The 18135-nt window shown below is 47.9% G+C and overlaps 2 protein-coding genes across 2 annotated transcripts in view; both read right to left on the reverse strand.

Moving 5' to 3' along the window:
* The window catches only part of LOC107213168 (perilipin-3-like), a 663366-nt gene that overhangs the window by 270699 nt on the left and 374532 nt on the right, over positions 1-18135 (reverse strand). The gene's annotated exons all lie outside the window — the stretch shown is intronic.
* The window catches only part of TOX2 (TOX high mobility group box family member 2), a 151016-nt gene continuing 135283 nt past the window's right edge, over positions 2403-18135 (reverse strand). Inside the window, exons 6-9 of the mRNA XM_015647281.2 lie at positions 12716-12796; positions 11439-11834; positions 9790-9920; positions 2403-3609 (exon numbers count right to left, since the gene is read on the reverse strand). Coding sequence (XP_015502767.1) covers positions 3573-3609; positions 9790-9920; positions 11439-11834; positions 12716-12796 — 645 coding nt within the window. The 3' untranslated portion in view covers positions 2403-3572. The remainder of the gene's footprint in view (positions 3610-9789; positions 9921-11438; positions 11835-12715; positions 12797-18135) is intronic.

Genomic DNA, 18135 nt, shown 5'->3' on the forward strand with positions numbered 1-18135 from the left:
CAAGGTTCAAGTCTGCCCTCGGTGGGGACCAGGACCTCACCAAGGCTGGCACAAGGCCCCTGCTCCCAGCACGTGCTGCAGTTGTCAGGAACCTGGGATTTGTCAGATGAAGTCTTTTCCTTTGATCTTTCTTGCATAAAGCTCTCAGCATTGCCTGTCAGGGCTGTTTTCCCTTCCATTCCATCATCCCAGTGATGATAGCACAGATGTAACAGAGACAAAGTGTCCTCCCAGCGCTGCCGTGGCCCTGTGCTGTGGGCACAGCTCAGGGTGGTGCCACAGGAGGATCCACAGGTGGAGAGCAGACTCTTTCCACACACCCTGGCTGTGTGGGAGGCTGTGTCCTGGTGGGGCAGCGGGATGTTGGTGGATATTCCCCATTTCTGTGGGAGCCAGGCGTGGCTGTCCCGAGGCAGCACCTGGGGCTGTACTCGAAGGGTTAACACCCCAAGATGCTGCTGCTGGGGTTTGTTAAACCCTTTATCACATCCAGCAGCACTGCTAATTATGTCTTCATAAACCAAAGTCAATTAACCAGGGCTCTCCCTGCTCCTGCCTCTTCACATCCCTCTCCATCATTAGCCCGAAATCTGGGAATGCCTGCCTTGGTCCTGCTCCCTGTCCTGCAAACCCTGCCCCAAAGCTGCTCCAGAGCCTTTGGAGGATCCAGCTGCTGCTCTTTGACTAAAACTGGGAGCTCCACAGCCCATCCTGGCCCAGAACATCACCTCTGCCTTCACAGCTGCTGGGGCAGGCAGAGAGGAGGTGAAGGACAGCCAAAATCCTTCTTCAAATATGGAAAAAAATAACCGCAACAAGGAAAGCAATAAATTCTTCCCCTCTGTTCAAAAGCAAGGGATTTGCTTTGTAGGGAGAGAGATTTAGGTTATCTGCCTGGAATTTAAAGGTTTTTAAAGGGAGGTTAGGCACACAGGCAGGGTTTAGGGAGAGCTGACCCTGCCCTGAGGCTTCTTGAGACCTGGCTACTGAATTTCCACTTGTTAATGTTAATGTTTGTCACTGTTAATGACAGACCAAGGGTTCAGAGCAGGGGGAAGCTCCCCCAGCCACACCATCCCTGCCTGGCCCAGAGCCCCAGGTCCTGACCCTCTGGGCTGGCTGAACCCTTTGTTGGGGATGCTGGATGTGTCCTTTCAGCACTTGAAGAGGCTGATAAAGATGGAGAACAGCTAATTGCAGAGGCAGGACAGGACAAGTGGGAATGGATTTAAACTGAAAGAGAAGAAATTTAGGTTGGATATTGGGAAGGATTTTTAACTTGTGAGGGTGGGCAGGCCCTGGCACAGGGTGCCCAGAACAGCTGGGGCTGCCCCTGGATCCCTGGAAGTGTCCAAGGCCAGGTTGGACAGGGCTTGGAGCACCCTGGGACAGTGGAAGGTGTCCCTGCCATGGCAGGGGGTGGGATGGGATGGGATTTAAGGTCCCCTCAACCCAAACCATTCTGTGACTCTGTGAGCCAGCAGTGCTGGTGGATGGGAGGCTCAGCTCCCAGTCGCTTCCCTGGAGCAATTCCAGGTCCATGTCAATTAGCCAACAGCTGGAATACCATTTAAGCACAGCTGCCATCATGCAAATTTAGAGATTAGTAGGGATTAAAGTGGTTTGGAAAGCCTCACAATTTCTCATTAATGCTCTGGGCTCTCTAATAGCCAACTGGCCTCCATTCCCCAGATGGCTCCACATGCCCAGAGCTGGAGATGGGTCACTGTGCTCTCCGTGGAGCAGCCACCAACCCTTTGAGAGAAGCAGAGGCAGCCCTGCAGAGATGGAGGTGGCCAGAAAGTTGTTAAAAATGTGGTTATTTCTTAGCTCCCCCTAAACTGGAGAGGTCACCTTTCAGTGGCTCCCTGCACAGCTGTCCCACAAACCTTCCCAGCGGAGGCCTCCAAAAGGCTCCAAATCCACTGTCACAGCGACCTGAGGGTGCCAGAGCTGGGCTGCAGGGACATGGACATTGTTATAAATACTCTGTTTATCACAGACATCATGGGTGGCACCTTCCTTCAGAGGGGACAAACCATGGTGGCACCAAAACCCCCAGTGATGATCCCTTCCAGACCTCCCAGGGCTGGAAACCTCCTCCCTACCATTCCAGTCTCAAGGCCACTTACCTGCCACACACACAAGAATTAAGCTGTCCCTGGAGGAAATCCTATCTCCTCTCCGTGAGAAATCGAGGAAGATTTTCAGAATGTTCCATTTCCCCTTATTTTAACCATTGCATGTTTATTATGAAATGAATTATGTTGATATTGCAAAGTGAGAAGAGGATGGGGCAGGTGAGAATGTGGTGGGAGAGGAGAGAGGGTTGGAAAGCTGAGGAGGACAAGGCAGAGGCCACTTCCAGGGTGTCCCCCAGAATAAGGAGACACTGCTTCAGCTCTACTTTTCATATGTTTTATTATAAAGAAAGGTAAGATAAGCATTGTGAACCGAATGTGCCAGGTGCTGCCAAAGCAGCGCCCTCAAAACAAAATAAAAAATAAAAAAAGAAACCCCAAAAATGCACCTTATGAGAAACTGTAATTATGCTCTCTAATTTTTCATAAATAGACAAAAATCATTGTCAGCAATTTTTTTAAATAGATGGACATATGGCTGGAAAAAAATAATAATGCCATACAACATGGATATAAATTGTCCATTTCTTGCTGTACAAATAATAGAAACAAGTTTGGCAGGCTTTTTTTGTTGGTTTTTTTATACACATCTCCCTTCTATGTATAACTAAAAAATGTGCTACAATTAATATAAAATGCTTTTACTATAAAGTAAACTACTAATTTCTTTCACAAAAAAATCTTAAAGATGTCTTTAGCACAGCTCTAAAACACTTAGTAAACTACTTACAACTATCCAACAAATTATATTTTCATGATCTCTTTCACATTTTTGTCCTCTCGTAGTTTGCCTTCTGCTCTCTCCCCCACCTACCTATCAATAGTTTTTATTTATTTTTGTAATTTTTTTTTGCCAGACCATCCAAGGCCTTTGCATGTACAATATTCACACAAACTTCACATTTTTCTTGCACAAAGTTTAGTGCTGTTAGCAAGTCAAAAGAGTGCATCCTCCTACTGAGCTGGCCTAATGCTGCAGGACACCAGACCTGGGTTTATGCTGCGTCTAAAAGCAGTTCACTAGGAAAATAGTCTGTAGCTAAGCTGATGGCAAGCAGAAAAACGGTGTCCTTAGTTTAACTTAATTATTTTTTTGTTGGTTTTGCACTTATTTTTTTAATTTTTATTTGAATTTTCTCTCTTTATTTGTTTGTTCTTTGTGATTTACGAGGTGGCTTTGTTTGGTTGTTTGTTTTGTTGGTTTTTTTTTGGAGGGAGTGGGGGCTTCCATGGAAAGTAGACTTTTAATTATTTTTAGAGTTGAAAAATAAAAGGAGAAAACTGCTCTTAGAGCCTGGAAACGAAGCCAGCGCCGAGGCGCGGTGGCAGCTGTCCCGCCCCTGCAAGCCGCTCGTGCTTCCCGCGTGGGCTGCAGGATTGACCCTCTCAAGTGTCCTTCGTCTGAGCCTCCTCCCAAAGGGGTGCAGAGCCTTAGGTGAGGTAGAGTGCCTTGTCCCTTGGCAGCATGCTGTAAGAGAAAGCAGAGGCACGGTGTGAGACAGCAGGGATGGGGCTGGGAACGCGGTTTGTGCTTTTAGGGTGATGCGCTTTTGGTTTCTACCTTCTTTAAAATTTATTTTTATTTTTATTTGCTTTTCTATCGATGCCATTTTAACTTTTATGTTTTCCAGATCCTGCACTGCATTAGTGTACAGAGTGTTAGTAAGCTCTCTTCACAGTTTGGTCAGACAAAACAATCCTTTTGCAGATGGGAACCAAGGTCATCGTCTCACCCTCAGCCCCAAAAAGGATAAACAAAAGGGGAGCAAACTGGGGGAATGTGACTTCATTACCTGAAGCTGTAATTGGACAATTAACCCCTGATATGCAATTAGACCAAACTTAGATCTGGTGAAAGACTGGTGACCTCTGTCCATCTTGGGTGTAGCCTCTGCCAGGATCTTGCACTGCCCAAGGTGTAGCTACTGAAAGTCTTTAATAAATACCAACTTTATTCTCTTAACTCTGCCTAGCCTTTGTTCTAGGTATCCACTCCAAGGCACCAATGTGTTCTCTGTAATCTTTACACATATATTTGTAACCTATTGTATTAGTGGCTAGCTTTCCCACTGCTTTTCCATGCCCTTTCCCAAGGCAGAAAGACAAAACATCTTCCAAAGCCCCTGTCCTATCTTGGTTCTCCCTGGCAACCAAGGTGAAAAAACAGCTCCTCAGACACATTTTCATCAACAAAGCACCAGTCCCATGTGAGGGGGGGAGACTTAGAAGGGGATTGACCCAGGGTGGGGAATTGCACCACTTGTGCTCCTAATTGGTGCTGTTTGTCAATTAAGAATTAAGCTAATTTACCAAATGTATAAAACTGTCTGCACCCCTGTGGGGGCTGGGCTTCTGTGGACATTTTCCTGTAACTGCCCTGAAGGCCTCCAATAAAGATCAGCTTTAATACTACCTCCTGTACTAATATTATCTCCAAAGTGTGTGTAGTTTCATTTACAGGTTGAAAAAGGCATCAAGAGCACAAAACACAGGGTGGGGCTGCACACAGAGGGACCACAGCAGGATCATTTGGGTTGGAAAAGCCCTCTAGGATCATCAAACCATGTCCCCAAGTGTCACATCCATGCAGCTCTTATCTCCACCACTGCCCTGGGCAGCTCATCCAATGCTTCACCACTCCATCCCTGCAGAATTTTTTTCCAAGTACCCAATCTAAGCCTCCCTTGGTGCAATTTGAGGCTGTTTCATCTTGTCCTTGTTACCTGGGAGAAGAGTCCAACCCCCACCAGGCTACATCCTCTCTTATGGGGCAGCCCTGACCTAACCCTCACCCCAGGGGTTAACCCTAACTCTAACCCTAAATTTCAGGCTGTAGTTGTAGATAGTGAGAAGGCCCCCTAAGAGTAAGAGCTGGGTGCAATTTTATTTCTTCCTGAATTTCAGCTGTAAGGACTAAAACATCAGTTTCCCCCTCTGGCTCAGTCACTGCTCTTGGTGGGGCTGCAGGGCAGGGCCAGCTCTGGGGTCCCTGCAGATCCCACCAGCAGGAGGTTGGAATGCTCTGCCTGGGATCAGCCTGCTTCACCACACCTGAGGCTGAGCCATGGAGGTTTAGAGAGTTAATTTGGATCAAATGTGCTCATCCTGACACTACATAAGGAGAGCCCAAAGAGGGAGCCCAGACACTCTTTATTTTAGGACGTAGAAGGGAGGGAAGTGGCTGAAGTCCCTTTCCCCTGGCTGATAATCTGGGGAGGTTTTGCTCTGAGATCCAGGACTTTCAAAGGGGTTTATCACCTCCACATACACGATGGAAACATCACCAGCACCATAAAGACACCCTTAAAAAGTGGTGAAGACCTTTAAAAGTCTTGGGTGGTTCTGGTGTGGTGTGTTTGTGAGTGACAAACACTTTGTTTTTTTCAGAGCAGGGCTGCTGTTGATAGAGCTGTCTTCTGACAGAGGCAGGAGCCCACCCTCTGCTAATCTCCACATTTTATAATCTGCATTTAAAATGCAGAGTCTTCCCTCCTGCACTCAAAAAAAGATTTAATGCCACTGAGCAGCAGAGAGGTATTCCAGTCCTAAAACTTCATTAATTTTACACAACACTCTAAAGAACATTTCCCAGTTCATTACAAAGTATTACCATAAATAATTGAATCCAAGCTAAGTGCAGTTGTGATGGGTTATCTTTGCCTTTTTATAGTGTTTGCTCATTTAGCTCCTGATTTGGAAAATTCCCACCTTTAGAGAGGGGAAGGATTTCATTTTGGAAGAAATTAGGGAGGTTATAAATGTCTGGATCTAGTGGCTCTGTGTGTTTTTTTGTGCCTGGACAAGGTATAATGGACACTGTCCCATCTTTCAGCCTAAAGGAGAGTGGGAAGAGGGGGGAAAAGTTGCTAAAGGATGACAACCAAAAAGAACTTAATCTGTGCCTTGCAAACGAGAGGAGGGACAGAGAAATCCAGCTCAGCATTATCCCAAAAATACCTGAGTGTGAGGGGCCAAAGGTAAATCACAGGATGCTTTAGGATGGAAAGGACACAACCCCTGAAGAAGGTGTGGAGAGAGTTGTAATCAGAAAGCAAGGCAGAACAAACAAGGGAGGAGTGAAGATTGAATTAAGGATTAAGAAAGATTTGCCTGTGATTGTAAACCAAGCTGCACCTCTGGTGGAGGTGAGGCAGCTCCCTTGGAGAAAGTCACTGTGGAACAGAGGAATTCTGTGCCAGGGAAAGAGCAAGTGCCAGAACCAGGCTGTCAGGTGAGGGAGACAGGGGACAAGGAAAGGAGGTTGTGATGTGGTGGCAAAAAAGCATTGGAATTGTGTGCTGCAGTCGTTTGTGGGAAGTGATAGTCAAACACCAAGCAGGAGCTGAGAAATGCTCCCCATGTCTTTGCTCACAATCTAGGACAGCTTGGGCTCCAGCCCAGAAAGAGCCAGGAAAATTGGATGGAAGTCAGTACACAAAAAGTCATTAAGAATAGGGAGAGCAGGAGGTAAGATACATTTAAAACTCTCTCTCCAGCATGGCTGAGTTATGAATTAAGGAGTGTCTGCTCACAGGATCCCAGAATTTGCAGGGCATGAGGGAAGAAGTGTCATTTGATGGCATTTTAAGTAGCAAGGATAGGCTGGGAAACAAAAATCCCTACAGCAGTTCCCTCATTAGATAGAGAAGGACAGAGAGAAAGACAACCTTGTCAGTTTTTCAGAAGTTATCTGGATGACAAACACAAAAGAAAACGAGGCTTGGGAGGTTTTACCCCAGCTGACCCAGTGCCAACAGATGTTGGAAGTTAAAGAAATATCAAGGTTAGACATGAAATAAAATTCATAACCCAACAGGGCTGTCTTTGTGCTGGGGAGGTTGGGACAATCCTCTCTTCCAGGAATCTGGGACTCTACAGCTGAGTCACTTCCCATCAAGGAATAATCCCTTCTCCTTCCAGCCAGATCTGACTCCTCACAGTGCTGCTTTAATTGCAATCAAGCCAAATGAACTTCTGAGGTTGAAATGGGCCATTATATGATCCAGAGACTTCCCAATGTGCCTAGGGCAGCACTGATGAACCAAAGCCATGGAGACATCCCTTTATCACTGCTGTGCCCAAGATCTGTTGATGGTTGGACCCACCCAGCTAATGAAAAGGTGCCGTGGAGGAGCCCAGTGACAACTCTGAATGTCACTTGGGAATTAGTAGAAAGTGCACTGGAGAAAGGAGGAGAGTCAGGAAGATCATGGAGTCCTGGAGTGGATTGGGTGGGAAGGGACCTTAAAGCTCATCTTGTTCCCATGGGCACCTTCCACTGTCCCAGGCTGCTCCAAGCTCCGTCCAGCCTGGCTTTGGGCACTTCCAGGGATCCAGGAGCAGCCACAGCTGCTCTGGGCACCCTGTGCCAGGGCCTGCCCACCCTCCCAGGGAACAATTCCTGCCCAATATCCCATCCAGCCCTGCCCTCTGCCCCTTGTCCCATCATTCCTTGCCCTGGATGAGGAGATCCTTCATCATCATCTCCTTTCTTGGCTTGTGAGCAGCCTTGAGACACAGGGAGCTGCAGATGTCTGGGGATGCTCTGGGTGCTGCAGGGGGACACTGAGGCTGCAGATCCCAGGGCAGGAGGTGAGGGCACTGCTGGCACACTGGCCTTTACAATAAATGAGAACAATCCAGCTTTGGGCACTGGCCTTCTGTCACAGGAGATAGCTCCTTCCTCAGCAGACACTAGGATATTTTTCAGTGCACTAAGCACTTTCTGCAGGACTGATCTCTATCCATCTGAGTTCCTTGCTATAATCTACTCCAATAATTATCTGGAAGTCTCTGCATAATCTGTCTGGTTTTAGAATGCTTTTTTTTTTCCAGGAAGCTGCGATAAACCCATGAAATTTGATATTTCTGCTGTGACAAAGGCATGAAATGCATGAGCTTTGATCATGAATTGCATGGGCCCTCTCCTTACAGTGTGGCACTCCAGCCAGATGTTACAAAGCTTGTTTTAGCAACACAGAGCTCAGGCCCCACTGCTATGGGAGTGGTGAAAGGTGAAAAACACCTTTCACCTGTTTCTGGAGTGCCCTGGGCTTTCTGCATGGGATCCAGGCAGTGGGATTTGCAGAGGGAATCAAATCATTTCCCAGCTGATCCCTTAAGAAGTGATGCTTATTTCCAGGGGAGCTCATTCCTGGGATCTGCCCAGCACCTTTAGCATTTTGCCCACCACATGTGATGTTTACAATCAGATCTCAATCATGTTCCTTTTTCAGGCTGCCTGCAGAGACTTCAGGAAGGAGCATGCAAAGGTCAGACCTATCCATGTCCCTGAGCCCCCTTAGGCAGGCAGGCAGCAGGGATATTCTAATGGATCAGGCAGTTATTTATTTCCCTGGGAGAAATAAATGTCTGTACAGCCTGTGCCCAGCCCAGCAGCTGTAAGTGCTCTGCTGGCACAGACAGGAGCTGTGCTCTGAAAAGACTGGGAGCTGGTTATTATTTCTGGTGAAAGCACCATGTTCCAGCACTTGAAGGAAATCAATACTCCCACCATATCCAGCTTCCTTCCCAACCTGCTCCCACAGAGAACCCCGGGAATGTTCTACAGAGCACAACAAACTCTCCAGACTCTGAGAGCTGAGGTTAGGCAGAGGCTGGAAATGGATTCCTCACACTCCCTGTTCCCCAGCTTTAAGACTACTCTGATGTCTTCATTTACTGGGGACTTCAAGCAGCATTAAAGGGACCTTCATGCTGGCACATTCATGCCAGAGCTTGTAGGGCACAAGGGGAAGATCTGTGCAGATGTCAGTGGGGCCTTCCTGCAGGGTGCAGGGGGATGGAGCATTGTGTGGCTCTTGGGAGGATGGAGGATTTGGACACTAAGCCCAGGAGTGGTCAGGGTTCTACTGGTAGACACAATTATGGGAGGCTGTGGCCTCAGTGATAAGAGCAATTGCTTTAGGAACAGAAGAACATTGCTTATCACAGAATTGTCTGGGTTGAAAGGGAACTTAAAGCCCATCTCGATTCACACCCTGCCAGGGCAGGGACACCTCCCACTGTCCCAGGCTGCTCCAAGCCCCGTCCAACCTGGCCTTGGACACTTCCAGGGATCCAGGGGCAGCCACAGCTGTGTGACACATCCTGTGCCAGGGCCTCATCACCCTCACAGGGAAGAATTTCTTCCTCACATATAATCTAAATTTCTTCTCTTTCAGTTTAAAGTCATTCCCCCTTATCCTGTCACTGTCTGCCTTTGCAATTAGTTGTTCTCCAACTTTTTAATAAGACTCTTTAAGTACTGGAAGGCCACATTGAGGCCTGGCCTTATGGACATGGCTGCTATCAAACCTCCAGGAACTCTGCTGGGGGGACTGCTCCAGAAAGAAATGTGTCTAACCCTTCCATGGAATGGAAATAAAAAATAAAAAATAAAATAAAAAAAAAAAAATATTAAAATAAAAATGAAAATAAAAATAAAATCTTTTCATGTCCAGTGAAGAATTTATGATGATTTTTAAGCCACCTTCTTCCATAGCATCATTTCAGTGAGCCTACAGAGATGATGGAGCCTTGAGTGCCCCTGAGCACACCTGGCCATACATTTTAGGGCAGACATTGAGGTGCTGGTCACTGTCCCAGCACAGATGTGCACCAGCAATGAGCTGTTTTGTCTACTGGCCTGCAGTGGTTGACCCCACACTCCCTGCTGGGGTAGTCGTTGTCCCACTCAGTGCTTCCTGGAGGGTTTGATGCACCAGGCGAACGGGGTCCAACACTGTTCTGAAACTCAGATGAAATATGGGAGAAGTCCTGTGGGGTGGAGAGGAAAAGGAGGGTTACAGGAGCATACAAAGCAGGAGAAATGCAGATTTAATAATAGTGCATAACTACCTTTACAGGCATTGTCCCCAGGACCTGTCAGTTCAGGGCACAGGAGGAGCCCCAGGGCCAGAGAGGGGTCCAAGCTCACCCAGCTCATGGTGTCAGTGCAGAAGCACATTTTACACCCCTTTTTTCTGCTCTTTTTGTCAGGACCTCCCTCCTCAGGGGTGGCAATGGCTGTGGAGGGTGCACAGCCACAAAAGCTTTTGTTTTCTGCAGTCTGGCCACAAAAGTCAGTGTCCAGTGCAGCTCAGCTCCTGTGCAGTGCTGAGTTCCCCACCCCAGGGTTCAGGAACAAGGGACACTAACAAATAACACTGACCCTGTGAGCTGCCACCACTGGCAATGCAGCAAGGACACTGAGGGGCTGCTTTAGCTGAAAGCTGACTGGTTTATCTAAATTTAAATACATTAGGCAATGTATGTAAACCAGATTCATGATAGTTACCTGGCAAAGAACATGATTTTATTTAAAATATCCAAATTAGGCCAATGGGGGATATTTTTAAATTTTTATATTTATATAATATATTTATTTTCTTTATATAAAATATTTATATTTTATATTTTTTATATTTTATTAACCAACTATGTGGAATGAAATTTCACAAAATGCTGCCCTCATCAACAGCCCCTACGGCAATGAGGATTGTGAGGATCCCCTATGATGTTATCACCAAATTACAGAAGCCACTTTCCCTCTGTAGAGCTAAATCCCAATCCTGTGCTGGAGAAGTCAGGATAATTTAGGTTGGAGAAGACCTCCAAGATCTTGAACCCAGCACTGCCAAGCCCACCACTAAACCCTGTCTCCAAGTGCCACATGGTGACTCCATGAATGGTGACTCCACCACTTCTCTGGGCAGCTCTTCCACTGCCTGGCCACCCTTTCAACAAAAACATTCTCCTAAATTTTCAATCTAAAAGTTCTCTGGCACAACTTGAGGCCATTTCTTGTCCCATCCCTTGTTGCCCTGAGAATCAGGCCTTTCCATATTGTTTTCACAATTTCCAGCCACTTTCCCAGGACAGTAACTATAAACACAGGTGTTTATACATTCCATTAAAGATTTGCCTTTTGATGGATGTCTGTCATGACCAGTGTGGTTGGGAAGGTGTTAACCTGACTATCCAATCCCTGGTTGTGATCAAAAACTTATAAATACTGAAAGAACAAATAAACTTCCTTCTTCTTCTTCCATCTCACTTCGAGCTGTGTCCGTGTGAATCATTTTGTGTCCGACAGTGACAATCTCTGGGAGCACAGCCCGACCCCCCCGGCTGTCCCCTCCTGGCAGGGATTGTGCAGAGCCACAAGGGCCCCCTGAGCCTCCTTTTCTCCAGGCTGAGCCCCTTCCCAGCTCCCTCAGCCCCTTCCCCAGCTCCACTCCCTTCCCTTGGGGACACAGCAGCACCCAAGGAGCGCAGAGCCCCGGGAGGACGCACCTGCTGGCCGGGAGGCGAGGCGTTCATGGGGGGCTGTACCTGTAGTGCCATGGGGGGGGACAGGAGGGGCTGCTGGGGGACCTGCTGCATGCTGAGGAGCGAGCTCTGCGGGTGGTGCAAGGACAGCTGCTGGTGGAGCGGGGGGCTGATCTGGAAGGAGGGCGGGGGGGAGGCACTGATGCTGGGGAGCAGGGGCTTGGAGGGCAGGCTGCGGGACAGCCCCGCGTGCGGGTGGCCGCGGTAGCTCTGCAGGTCCGACGGGGACAAGAAGGAGCCCAAGCCGGGGTAGGGAGAGGAAGCTTGAGGAGGCATCGGGTACATGGGCTGCTTGGGGGGGATCATCTTGGAAGGGGGGTTGCTCTGGGTGCTTTTCGTCTCCCCCTGGTCGGCAGAGCTCTGTGGGGAAACAGAGTGGAAGGCGGTGAGGCAGGAAAAGAGGAAACATCACATCCCGAGATATCTGTGCAGATGAGCTCCCCATGGATGCTGCTGCTCTCCCAGCTGCCAGCCCCCAGCCCTGCAGCAGCGGGGTGGCCACAGGCTGGCTGCAGCACCCATACCTGGGAACCTAAAGCCCAGTGACCCAACCGTGCCTTTGGCAGAGCCTGGAGCAGCAGGGGGAATGAACCAGTGCAAACTGCTCATGGCTTTGGGTGGGTGACAAACCCCTCCTGCTTCCAGCTGAGTACAAATGGGTCTATAAACCAGCTCACATCTCATCAGCCCACAGTTATGGGGGTTTTACTCCATAAAACTCCTTAAGAACTCCCTAAAACTCCCTAAAACTCTGGTCTAGGCTGAGCATGCACAGGAGAAGCAACATCTGGGTCCTGAGCGGGTGGGACAGCCCAAGTGCAAGGAGCAGGGTGCAGCAGGATGCTGGTACCACAGCAAGCCCAGTACTGGGTGTCACCTTCCCCTGGGCCAGTCCCTGGTGTCACCTTGTCCTCCTGACCCCTTTGCTGCACTCACACCCCAAAAGCAGGCAAGGAACAGTGGGGACAGGCAGCAGGGACCCCTTCTCCCTACCCAGGGACACTGATGGAACCTCCCCAGCTGCTGAAGCCACCCAAAGCATGGCCCCATTGCAGGGTGCTACAGGCAGGTGACAGCCCAGCTCCTGCCCTAGCCGTGCTGCAGAGCCCCTCTTTCAGCCCCTTGGGAAGGCCCTAGTGCTGGTTTCAGTTCTGATATCACAATTATCCAGCATCTCTGATACATTTCCTCCTCCCTGGAGGCTCCTGTGAGTTGTAACCCTTCCGTGAGTGCGGCTGTACCTTGGAGACGAGGCTGGCCCGGTAGGCAGCCAGGGCTTTCAGGTACTCCTTCTTGGCAGCTTCTGTTTTCCTCTTGTATGCCTGAAAGGACCAAGGAATGGATAATCATTAATAGAGGGAACAGGGGGCTGCTGGGCTGTGGGGCTGTGTGCATGGAAAACTCAATTCTGCTGCGGAGGAATTTGTGCCAAACCAAGAAGATGAAGCCCCTGAATTGGACCATGCTGGGAATTTTGAAGGTGTCTCTGGTCAGAGTGGTCTGTATGTTTAGACAGGCTTTTAAAAGAGACACAATCTGATTTTATAGGGTGAACACAGTGAAATCCTTTCCCTACAGGAAGCAAAGAGTGATCCAGGCTCTTGGAAGAGCAAGACAAAACCCAAAATCCTCAAATGACAGTACTATCTTTAAAGCCCCTTCCAATTCAATCCATTCTGATTCTGCGATGATGACCAGCTTAAAAATATGTGAGACAGTCAGAATTCCTAAACTATCCATTTGTTTTCTTGGATTTCCCAATATTAATCCTTCAGAGCTCAAAACTCCAGCTCTTCCCTGCAGTCTGGGAACTGCTTTCTCATCTTATAAAAAGCTTTTTGCCTCATCTTATGACTTTGTGAGCTGGAGCTTGCAGGGAAGCAGCAAGTACCAGGAGAGTTTGCTTCCCTAAGAATAAAAAAAAAATAAAGAAGCTTTGCAAGGTGAATTATGGTTTATTTTTCCATCTTTTCTCATCGTGAGAGATGCCTGTTGATTGTGTCAGTGCTGGTCCCCTTCCAGCCTGTGTCCTGGTGCTCCACATGGAGGTGAGGACCTTCAATAAATAATGGTGTGATCCAGCCTGTCCCCAGCAGTGAGTCCCTGCAGGGTTACACATGTTAAACTGAGTAAGGGAGAGGAGTATTTTAATATGGAATAAAAATTTCAGGATAAAGGCAGAAACTCCCAGGAAAAATACCCACCAGCCTTCTTCTCCTCTGGAAACCCAAAGCCTTCCTCAAGTGATGCATTCAAAGCTGATTTCAATTAGAACAGATTTGCATGCATTTAATTCAGCTTTAAAATCGACAACAGCTTTCAGCAATTGAAACACTGAAGCCTTGTGGGCACATTCTCTGTCCAGGATGATTTTGGTTGGATATTGGGAAAAATTTCTTCATGGAAAGGGTTGCCCAACCCTGGAAGGGGTTGCCCAGGGAAGTGGTGGAGTCACCATTCCTGGAGGTGTTTAAAAGACCTATGGAAGTGTCACTTGGGGACGTGGTGGCCGTGGCAGTGCTGGGCTGACAGTGGGACAGGATGACCCTAAAGGTCTTTTCCAACCCAAACAATCCCACAGTTCTATGATTGAGCACATTCCTCCTCAAATTTCCATGGCCATGGCAGACTCCCTCCCAACACTGACCTCTGAAGGGAGAGTAACCTTCCAGCAGTTGAACTGAATGCGAGTTTAAAATCAGTACAGATAAATTCTAATAAAAATGGATTGAAAGCCTTATTTTCATTGCTAAATCACAGCAGGTCCTGTAATGAAACGTTTTGACTCGACACACTGGAGGTCTCAGACGGCAATTTTCTGAAAAGGAGCATTTCCCTACGTTTGTCTTTGGCTTTATGGTATTCAGAAAATATTACATTTGCTCCATTCAGAACAAAATTACTTTTCAAAATGTCAGCCTGAAGAAGAGTTTGCCTGTGAAAAGTAACTATTTCTTCAAACTGTATCAGTTCCCTTAATAAAAGCTATTACCTTTCACTACAATCTCCACATCTTTTATTATAGAATCAAAGAGTGGTTTGGGTTGGAAGGGACCTTAAAGCTCATCCAGTTCCATCCCCCTGCCATGGGCAGGGACACCTTCCACTGGAGCAGGTTTGTGCCCATCACAGCACCACAGAATTTATTGTGTTCAGCAGCAGAGCTGGTGGATGCTCTTAAATGTGGTACCTGATGCCCTCACAGCAATGAAATAGGAATTCCTGTATCTCAGGCCAGTGTTTAAGACTGGCCACAGCTGGATCCTGATCTGTGGAGAACATATTTCATTATTTTTCCTCTGTAACAGCAAAATACAAGAATGGTTTTACCTTTTTTTTTCCCTCCCCAGGATGGGAAAACAAAGTATTCAGAGCTATGCAGTGACAAATTTAATTATTAGCAAGACTTGCCTGGAGAAAAACCTGCAATTTCTGGACTGTGAGAGGACAGGTAAATGAGACTTCCTAAACCTAAATCCAAATAAATAAATAACCAATAAAGTCTGTGCCTATCTTCATCTCCATCACTCACTTTTCCTGCTAAACCCTTTTGTGCCACTCTTCTGTGCTTGTGTCTTTTAGAGCACGTGGATCTCCCTGGGATGTGCTGCTGGCTGGGCTGTGGTGCAGCAGGACTGGGCAGGGGCAGCCAGTGGCTCATTCTGCTGCAGGGAGTGGGGATTGCTCCAGGCAGGAGCCTCTGTGCTCGCTGGGCCAGCCCTGGCCCCAGCCTGGCCACCAGCAGGGCTGCCAAGAAGGGAGATGGAAGGAGCTGGGGATTGAGCTCTCTGGTGATCTGGAAGTCCTGGAAGATTCCCAGTGGATTATCTATTTAATGATAGAATTCCAGAATGGTTTGGGTTGAAGGGACCATTTTGATCCACCCCTGCCATGGCAGGGACACCTTCCACCATCCCAGGCTGCTCCAAGCCCCATCCAACCTGGCCTTGGACATTTCCAGGGATCCAGGGACAGCCACAGCTGTTCTGGGTGACCTGTGCCACCACTCTCATTGTAAAGAACCATCCCTAAGGGTTTCCTGTGGGGAATTTTCCAGTTCTGCCCTGCACCCACTCAGGGCTCCATCAAGGACATTGAGCTTCCTGAGTCCCCAGGGAATCACCACGCTGACGTGGGACCTGAACAAAGCTCCTCACAAATCCTCTGTGTAAAGGCAGCTCTAGTGCAGCACCTGCAACCTTTAAAATTTTAATTTAAACATTGACAAAACCATGTTACTTTCTAATTAAATCCCATTTTCTCCCAGGGATTTTAATTTTGAAGTAATTTATCAGATTTAAGGATCCTCAAAACATTTTGCATGTTTTTCTTCTTAACCTGCCATGCCCACTGATTTATTTTCCTTATTCATTAGCAGGAGGATTCATTAGTCATTAAGTAAGTGGGTGGGTTGGGGGGGTGGGGAGGAAATAAAAATGGTTAGTGATTATGAAAACAAAAAAAAAATAAAAATCAGAGCTGTGAGAAGCATATGTTGGGATCATAATCCTGACACCTCTGTGTCTCAGCAAAGCAGCCAGTAATTGTACTGTAATGAAATGTTCTTGTTTGATAACAAGTTAATTAGGGAAGACAATTATTGCAAACCCCGCTGACGCCCACGAGCGGCTCCGTGTCGCGCAGGCACTGAGTGACAGCCGGAGCTGTTATCGTAAGCTCTGCATCCCAGCCCTCCTGCTCCAGCAGGAACCCCGCTTCCCAAGCCTGGGGAAAGAGGGGAAGAACTCAAACTCTCCCCCAAAAAAATCAAGGGGCGCACTGACTCCAAGTGGGAAGGTCTCTGCTGCAATCCCAGCTGGAGTTTGGGATGTTTTGCTTAAAAAAAGAGGTAGAACATCAGGAGAGGAGGGATGGGAAGTTCAGGAAAGGTCTCCAGGAGGAAAGCTGGGAGGGAAGACCAAGAGGAGCCACCACAATGTAGCAAAGGAGGAATGGAGTGATCCTATGCATGTAGGAAATGAGGCAAAATAGGCTTAAATTGCACCAAGGGAAATGTTGGGTAAGCACTGGGAAGCCTTGGGAGCAGTAAGGATAATTAAGCACGGGAAGACATTGCCTGGGGAAATGTGTAATCTCCACCACTGAGAGCTTAAGAACAGATTAGGAACATATCCATCAGGAATGGCTTAAGTAGAGATGATCCTGACTTCAGGCATCAGTATGGTCTGGTTGACCTCTTAAGTCCCTCCTTGCCCTCCTTTCTATGATTCCATGACTGTTTTTTTTCTTCTCTCAAATGTGTAAACTTGGTTTTTATTCTGCTTGTAAATCTGCAGGGTTTTTCTTGTAGCTATTATACACTTTCCTACAAGATATGTCCTGAGATCACCATAACTTATGGCTTATTCACAAGATGACTCAAAGCACGTTGTCCCTGCCACATTCACCCTTCTCTCCACACATCCTCACCACAACATGGACAGCTTATCCTCATTCCTTCTCAGCTCCTCCTTTCCTCCTTGCATCCCCTCTGTCTCCCCTTCTTGGACAGGATTTATTCTCTCCCTCCCACCACTAAAACCAACTAACCCAAGCTACACTCCCAGAATAAAACCTGTGGTCTGGGTTGTAAGTCTGGAGGTCGACATCCCTGAGGATACCTACAGGGAAGGCCCTGGCTGTGGGAAGTATTTGCATGGTTTCAGGGGAGTTCCTGCTTTATCCTGGTGGAGACAGTGCTGTGAAGCAATTCCTTTGGAGAATGAATGGAAGAGCCTGCAATGAAGCAGGAATTGCCATTGGTTAAAGCATCCTGAGAGATTCCTGCTCTCCACTGCCTCGACTTCATGGGGTGGAAGTCATCCCTGGCTCCATGTGAGGGCACAAGTGTGCTCATTCCCAGAACACTCCACTGGAGATTCCAAAGGGAACGGGAGGGTGACAAATCCAAACCCTAACCTCCAATGGAAACCACACACCATTCACCCTCCAAACTTCAGATCCTGCTCTCCAAGAAGAAAAGTAGCACTCATGGAGCTGCTGGCAGTGGCAGATTTGACCCTTCATATTCTCCCCATCATTACCCTGCCCTCCACCAGACTTTTCTTGAAGCCTTGGTTGGGATTAGTGCTTTGATCCCTCTCTGGTGCATGGCTTTTCTCGATGCCCAGAAGATGCTGAAACCTCCTTCCAGGCCAGGGCAACTGCTTGGACCCTTCCAGCCCCTCGCTGCCAGGCCTTTGGGGCTGCAGGAGGAAAGTGCTTTTTGCTGTGGCTCTGGTGCTGACAGCTCGGTACAAAGCTGGAATTGGGCAGTTTGTAGTGTGGTTGTTCCCATGGGATCTTTCCCCTCTGCTGGCTCTTCCATAAAACAACTTTACAGCTGGCCCACGGTGCCTCTGTCCCACTGCAGACACCTGCAGTGTCCTGTCAGCCGCTGATGGATCAGGTTCATTGAGCAGATGGATCTGATTAAATGGGTGATCTATTACTGCTGAGCAGGCAATTCTTCTGCTGGGTAAAACCACCCCTGGAGTGTGACTTTATCCCTGGAGCTGTGTTGTTCTCCAGGCTGTGCATTTGTGTGGGAAAATCACATTTGTATTTGGCCACGGAGTCACTCAGCACTACTGAACTGGTCCTGGTGAAGCAGAGCAAAATCTCATCTCTGCTACCTTTGTGTGCCAGACTCAAAAACTCA

This window comes from Parus major, chromosome 20 (genome assembly GCF_001522545.3).
Source record: "Parus major isolate Abel chromosome 20, Parus_major1.1, whole genome shotgun sequence".
NCBI classification, from domain to species: Eukaryota; Metazoa; Chordata; class Aves; order Passeriformes; family Paridae; genus Parus; species Parus major.